The 7,618-nt window shown below is 47.5% G+C and overlaps 1 protein-coding gene across 2 annotated transcripts in view; it reads right to left on the bottom strand.

The window, feature by feature from the left end:
* Positions 1-284: 284 nt before the first annotated feature.
* NAT8L (N-acetyltransferase 8 like) overlaps positions 285-7,618 on the bottom strand; it is a 67,198-nt gene continuing 59,864 nt past the window's right edge. For both annotated transcript variants that reach the window (XM_001365381.4, XM_007496851.3), the window contains one exon: positions 285-2,617. In XM_001365381.4, coding sequence (XP_001365418.1) covers positions 2,250-2,617 — 368 coding nt within the window. In that variant the 3' untranslated portion in view covers positions 285-2,249. The remainder of the gene's footprint in view (positions 2,618-7,618) is intronic.

The raw sequence follows: 7,618 nt of genomic DNA, 5'->3' as shown, positions 1-7,618 counted from the left end.
CATCATGGCGATTTTTTTTTAAAGGAAAAGAAAGGACAAGCAGAATAAGACTACATTGTAGACCAGGAGCACTCTTCTTTCCCTGGATGTGAGAACTATGCTAAATTGGGGTTTCCCTTTAAATTTATAAACCTGCATCCCTCTTCCACCCCCACCCCCCATCCCCACCCTCCCACCCACCGCCTAGCCAGGCAGGACCAGAAATAGAGGCTATTTCTGGCACTGCCATGGTGCGGGTTTTGTTTTGTTGTTTCTTTTTTTTGGTGTGGTTTTTTCTGTATGTGTTTTTGTATTGTTGGTTTTTTTTAAAAAAGTATAACCTACCGGTTTTTCCCAAGACAGTAAAGTCATGCAAAGTTGCTATTCTGTTAAATAAGTTACAAAAAAAGGTACAATTTCAGGCGAGAAGAAGCTGTTGTCTAGGCCGCTCCCCGGGGACAGGCACTGTACATCCATCCTCCATACAGACACACGCCCAGTCTGCCTCGCATTGCTATTTGCACAATAGGATTCACACGCGCCAACGATGTTAACGCAGTGGCTTCCCTTTGTGGCGGGCAGTCAGCTGCAGCCACGAGGCAAGACCAGGCCAGGCCTGCTCTGCTTATCTAACAAGCAGCTGCTTGGGATAATAGGGATGCTGGCTTCCCCAGCCAAGGCTCTGCTGAAGGGGCTGGATTGGGTGGGCACATTAATGTGCAAATGTGTTGCCATAGGAACCCGCCCTCCCCTAGGCTTCAATGACACTGTTCAGCCACAGCCAAAATAAACTAAACTCATAAAGTAAAATAAGGGGGCTGGGGGCAGGGGGGGGCGAAGGGAAGAGAGAAGGGAAGGGGAAAGAGTGGAAGATGGAAGGGAAGGGAAGGGAAGGGAAGGGGTATGACCACAAATAAATAAGAGAAATAATCAATGAGAATAATAAATGAAATGATCAAGCTGGGATGTGGTAAAGGAAACATGGTGATGATGCTGCCAGAGTCTGGCTGAGGGCTATGGGGCTGGTGTGGGCTGTGGACTGAAGGTAGGGCAGGGGAGTAGAGCAATCAGAGGCTGATATTTTACACTATATTACACTGGATCTCCACAGCTCCAATGGGTTAAGTTTGTTTGCTGGCTTAGGTCGAGAGAGAAGGGGGATTGGGGTTTGGAGGGGAGGACGGAAGAGGGAGAGAGTCTCGGTCATCGGATGCACCAGGGGTTCCCTCGGACGATTTTGGCAGAATGAGGCACATCCAGAAAAAAGTGCAAGGTCATTGTCCAGGTGGTAGCGCTACGAGTTAGCCAATGCAAGCACAAGCAGGCACATCCTCTTCATGCATTACGGCAAAGCAGCTTCCCATGCTGGTCCCTCGGCGGACCACTGACCGCTGACTGCCAGGCCTGGGACAAAGAGCTTATGTCCTCTTTATAGGCCAGGATAATGCTGGGAATTGCACGCAAGTTGGGGAGTGGGGGAGAGGGGACAGGTATTGAACATCCACGGGGGGAGGGGGAGTGCTCCTGGAGCCTGTGTGGACAATGAGGCCACTATATGTACAACAGGCCAGGGAAGCAGGGGACTGGGAGCCACAGGGACAGGGTGGTTTTCTCTAGTGATTCTGCTTTCAGTCTCTGTGCTTAATGAAGTCTCTGTGTTACCTGGGGGGAGAAGGAGAAGAGTGGATGGGGTGAGGGCTTGGACAAGGCTGTTTCAACTGGTGCATGAGGACAATGCCACTCTCTGGATGAACAACAGGTCTGGTGGCCTTGATGACGTGGCTCATGATGCTCCCAGCATGAGGAGGAATGCCGCGGGCTTGGCTTGTCCACTGGCCCGGGACAGACTGATTGCCTGCTCATTTTGTTATTATTTCTGTTGTCATCATCTTAGTCAGAGTCTGTCTGGATGCTGACAGCACTGGACAGGGGGAGCAGATCGAAGATGGACTCGGACGGGTACGGGGGCAGGGATGGGAGAGCAACCAACTCAAAACCAAACTACCACAAAAAAAGAAAAAGAAGCTTTTAAATAATGAAAGAAGCAGATCCTCTTCCCCTCCCCCACCCGGCCACCCCACCAAAAATCAGCCAAATAAACCATACAACGTAAAAAACAAACGAACAAACCACAATCCATGAAAGTGCTGGGTTAAGCATTTGGAAAACAGGAAGGAGAATCATTGGGTTGGGCTGAGAGAGAAGAACGGTGGTCGGGTCGGCGGGATGGGTTTGGTTTGGTTTTTCCGGCTGTTGAAAGGGCGTCATCATTATTCCTCACGTAACTGCAGGCGATAGCGGTGGTAGCGGAGCTGAAAGAACATCTTCTCCACCAGGGAGTGTGTCATCCCCGGGAGGACGTAGTGCTCCACAACCCCCATGTGCTTGAAGCCCAGGGACTCATACAGCTTGTGGGCAGCCACTTTGACCGCCGTAGTACCCAGCACCACAGAGGAGTAATTGTTGAGCATGGCAAACTCCAGGACCTTGCGACCCAGGGCCTTGGCGATGCCTTTACCTCGATACCTCGAGTCAACGGACATGCGGCGCAGCTCCACGGTATTGTCATCCTCACTGCCCCGGGCTGCCACAATTCCCACCACATTGCCATCCAGGACGGCCACCCAAAAGCAGGAACCTGCAGAGAAGACAGGAATTAGAGGCCACCGAAAAACAGGGAACAAAGTCAAGTTCTGCCCCAAGCTGTTGGCCAACAGAGCCCTGGGCTGAAAGTCAAGAGACCTCCTCTCAAGTCCTAGCACTTGCTAAGTGACATCTCCCTTTCTTCAGTTTCCCCATCTGTAAAATGCGGACACAAGCCCTTCCCTGCCTTCCTTGCAAGTTGGTAGATAAGGATGAGTCACATCCTTATCCAAGGATGTCCAAGGTGTCCAAGGCCCATCTCAGCTCTGATTTTCTGGGTTAGATATGTGGAGGGTCTCTGTCTTTAGGCTCTAAAGAGCTACATGTGGAGACTGGTCTGTTTCCCAAATTTCAAAGAATAATTTCAAAAGGAAGGTCGGTCCTCTAGCACTGTAACTCATCCCAGCATGCCCTGATGAGCCTTCTTTGTACTTAGCTCCACTGAGCTCCAGAGAGACATAGAGTTCAGTTTAGAACCTCTACTCAAGCCCCCTCCGGCATGAGAGGCAGCTGGGCCCAGGGGAGAGAGTACTGGACTTGGAGACTGGAATTCTGGCCTGGCCACTTACCCATTTTGTAACCCTGAGCAAATCTCTTAGCCTCCCCTCATCTATAAAATGGGTTTATTAATATCTGGAGCGCCTACCTTATAGGGTTTTTCCAAGGCTCCAATGAGGTAATCTATGGAAAGCAATCAGCCAACTTTAGAGTGCTACAGAAACGTCAGCCCTCGTTATTTGTACCTGCCAGGGTTGGTGTTCTGCCAACATAGGCTGGGAGTACTCCAAGCTTCCTCCATAATGCTAGGTAGGCAGGAGGGCACTTTTTGTGGGGAGTTTTATTGTTGTTGCCATTGTTAGGTCTTCTGATTGAGTGCTCAAGTTGCTCTCCCCCCCCATTCTCACCTCCTTTTGGGGAACAAAAAACCCCATCCCCATTCCTCCTCCCCAACAAACATGTTCCTGGGACAATGGGGGGGTGCAGCGGATTGGGGTTCTGCCAGGGGTCACAACAGGATAACTGTAGAGAGTCAAAAGGAACTCAAAACAAACCAAAAGGAATAGCTCAGTTCTTTCCCTCTGAAACAGAACAATATAAAGAGGCAGAAGAAAGAGAAGCTGAGTTCAGATCCTACTCCACCAACTAGCTTACTCGAAGTCATTTAGCCTCTCCTGGTCTCAGTTACCCTGCCTATAAAATTGAAGACTGGATTAGAGAATGAGAGGATTATCTATAAAACCCTCCAAGTTCCAGGCCCCTCCAGTTCTAAGGTCTTACCAGTTCTAAAAAATGACTCCCAAGTTGAGAAACATTTCAGAAATGCAGAGTATCACGGTCTTCCTGAGCCTGGTTTAGCCCAGGTCCAAAGCAGATAGCAGCCCTAACCCTGCTTTGTCTCTGGCCTAGTTGAAGCCACGAACCTGGGGACCCAGGAGGGCTCCCACTTGGTCCTACCTTGTACATTGTACCACAATGTACACCTGTACACAGGAGTACAATGTACACAGGAGTGGTCCATGTCCAGCCCAAGCCTGGCAGCTCTCTTTCCCTCTTCCAGAATGAGGCTTCATGGTTCCACCTGGACCCGCCTCGTGATGATTAAGACCTTTATGATCAGCATCATCACCCAGCCAGGCCAGGGTAGAGCCAGATACAGTCAGTATAATACTTTCTAAGAAGGGAAAGAACAAAAGGGAACCAGAGCATGCCAAGGGCTGCAGTGGACTGATCCAGCCTCCCTAGGATCTGCCACCCTCTTTGCCTTGCTTTGGCCAATCCACAAAGCTCCTGTCAGCTGGATCCAGAGCCCACAACTGTTCTCCTTCCAGACCTGGAAGGCAGAAAGACGTTTTCTCCCTTCACTCCTTTCACATTCTCCCGAAGAGTCAGGCTGCACAGTGGCCACTAGGGTTGGTTCTACAGCATCTACAGACCCTGAGACCCTCCTCCTTCAAGAGACCTTCTTTGACTACCCCTTAGCCCAAAATAATCTCTCCTCCCCCCCCCAACACACACACACACACACTGCTTGGTACTGAAATAATCATGTGTGTTCATTCATTCTGGTTGGTTGGTTCAAAGGAACTCTACTGAGCAAGGGCTTCACATCCTGTTGGAGCCTGGCAGGCAGCCAGGTATAGTCCAAATATCCCTGGGATATTAGGAGTCACAGTACTTGGATTCAAATTGGACCTCTAGAAATTAATGAGCCATATTAATCTGGGCAAACCATATACTTTTCCAAACCTCAGTTTTAGCTATAAGATGAAGGGGCTGAATTAGTTGGTGGCTCAGAGCTTAGATTTGGGGTCAAAAGGACCTGAGTTGGGGGGATGGCAGCTAAGTGGCTCAGTAGATTGAGAGTTAGGCCCAGGGACAGGAGATTCTGGGTTCAAATATGGCCTCAGACACTTGCTAGCTGTGTGACCCTGGGCAATACTCAGTATTGATTCTAAGATGGAAGGTAAGGGTTTAAAAGAGAGACAGACAGAGAACAGAGGGGGGGAAGGAAGGAAGGAAGGAAGGAAGGAAGGAAGGAAGGAAGGAAGGAAGGAAGGAAGGAAGGAAGGAAGGAAGGAAGGAAGGAAGGAAGGAAGGAAGGAAGGAAGGAAGGAAGGAAGGAAGGAAGGAAGGAAGGAAGGAAGGAAGGAAAGGAAGGAAGGAAGGAAGGAAGGAAGGAAGGAAGGAAGGAAGGAAGGAAGGAAGGAAGGAAGGAAGGAAGGAAGGAAGGAAGGAAGGAAGGAAGGGAAGGAAGGAAAGGAAGGGAAGGAAGATGGGAGGGAAGGAAGATGGGAGGGAAGGAAGATGGGAGGGAGGGAGGAAAGAAAGACCTGAGTTTGAATACTGCCTCAAATACTTTACTTACTAATTGAGTGACTCCAAAAAAGTCACTTAATCTTTCTTAGCCTCAGTGACTTTATTTGTAAAATGGAGATAAAAGCACCTGCCTCACATGGGGTTGTGGTACAGATAAAATGAGGTACTGTAAGGTACTTTGCAAACCTTAAAACACTTGAGGAATTCTAGCTGTTTCTATCATTATCACTATTATTATTATATCCCTTCCAACCCTAAGTCCTATGATTCCATGATCATAAGCTTGAACCAGCTACTTACCCAAAGGCCCAACTTGCTGATAGCAACTCTGCTCAGGAAGGTGGCAGGCATAACAGATGGGTTGTGGGGAGAGAGGAATAATGGGTGACAGACCTAGATAATCCATCTTTCGGTTCTCTAATCTGATACATACATGAGACATCTTCCAGCTTACATACCCTCCCATTGTAGGGGGTGAAGAAGACACAGACACAGGACAGACTTCCATCCAAGATGGCTGTCTAAAGAGTGGCAGCCTCTTCCCCCATGCCTACTCCAACAAAACCTTCCTGATTCCAGACCAAAGAATGATCAGGAAGTCCAATGAGAACCCAGAGGAAGGAAAACTTTCCAACCCCAAACTGTACAACAGTCACTCAGCAGCCTGGGGATAATCAGAGAAGGGAATCTCTACCACTAAAGGCATGCTTAGCAGAGGGGATCCTACCAAACTGATCAGAGAAGGCCTTGGATATGTGTCACCTACCTACATACCTCTGGGTCCCGGAGCAACAGGAGCAGAAGGCTCTCCTGAGAAAGATCTAGGGTGGTCAAAACACTCTAGGAAGAGGACCGCATAAGACCTAGGAAACAGCAGAGGGTGGAATCCAACAATGTGTTTGCAGCACTCAGAGCAGGCTAGCCCAGACCCAGAGACTCTGAGGTCCCCAACATGATCTTGACACAGAAAAGAGAGAACCTGAATCTCATAGATCCAAAGCAGTGGAGGTCAGCGCAACAACCCAGGGATCCCAGCTGATCATCTCCCACAAAAGCACTGCAGGAAACAGCAGATACAATCTTAGGCTAGCACGATTCAGGAACTAAAGCTTCTGAGATGAATAAATCAGAGAAAACATCAGCTACTATCAAAAATTATTACAATCTTAAAATCCTCCATAAAGAGAAAATAACTCTATAAAAACTATAAGCATAGACCAAAAAAATATAGATTTCCAAGTTCCACAAGGCCCATAATGAAGAAAGTTAAGAAATAGATGTTTAGGGGGCAGCTGGGTAGCTCAGTGGATTGAGAGCCAGGCCTAGAGACGGGAGGTCCTAGGTTCAAATCTGGCCTCGGACACTTCCCAGCTGTGTGACCCTGGGCAAGTCACTTGACCCCCATTGCCTAGCCCTTACCACTCTTCTGCCTTGGAGCCAATACACAGTATTGACTCCAAGACGGAAGGTAAGGGTTTAAAAAAAAATAGATGTTTAAAACTAAATAAAAGGTCTGGAGGGCAGAATTAGAAAGTAAATGAATTGACCAAAAGAGAAAGTGGCAAGTGGATTCCCTGAAAACATCAAATAGAAATCAATGATTCCATGAGACTGCAAGAAATACTAGGAAATCAGAGGAATAAAAAAAATAGGAGAAAGTATCAGATTGAATACAAAAAAAAAAAACATTAACTTGGAAAGCAGGTCAAGGAGAGATACTTTAAGAATTTCTAGACTCACTGAAAATCATAATTTTTTTAAACCCTGGACACAACTTATTGGAACTAAAGGCAAAGTAAAAATAGAAAGAATCTATTGATCTCTTCCTGAAAAGAAGCCCAAAAGGGAAAGTCTTAGGAATGTCACAATCCAAAATGTAGCTCTTGTGTCAAAGAAAAAATACTACAAATATCCCAAAGAGAAGCAGCTCACATATCAAAGAAATAAAGTCAAAAATATATATATTAGGGGGTAACTAGGTAGCTCAGTGAATTGAAAGCCAAGTGTGGACCTGAGAGGTCCTGGGTTCATATCTGGCCTCAGATACTTCCCAACTGTATGACCCTGAGCAAGTCACTTAGCCCCCATTGCCTACCCCTTACCATTCTTCTATCTTGGAACCAATGCATAGTATTGATTCTAACATGGACGGTAAGGGTTTAAAAGAAAAAAGAATATA

The sequence above is a fragment of the Monodelphis domestica genome, chromosome 6, assembly GCF_027887165.1.
Source record: "Monodelphis domestica isolate mMonDom1 chromosome 6, mMonDom1.pri, whole genome shotgun sequence".
Classification (NCBI taxonomy): Eukaryota; Metazoa; Chordata; class Mammalia; order Didelphimorphia; family Didelphidae; genus Monodelphis; species Monodelphis domestica.
Note: the sequence above shows the minus strand (reverse complement) of the source record. Positions and strands in the feature narration are given on the sequence as shown.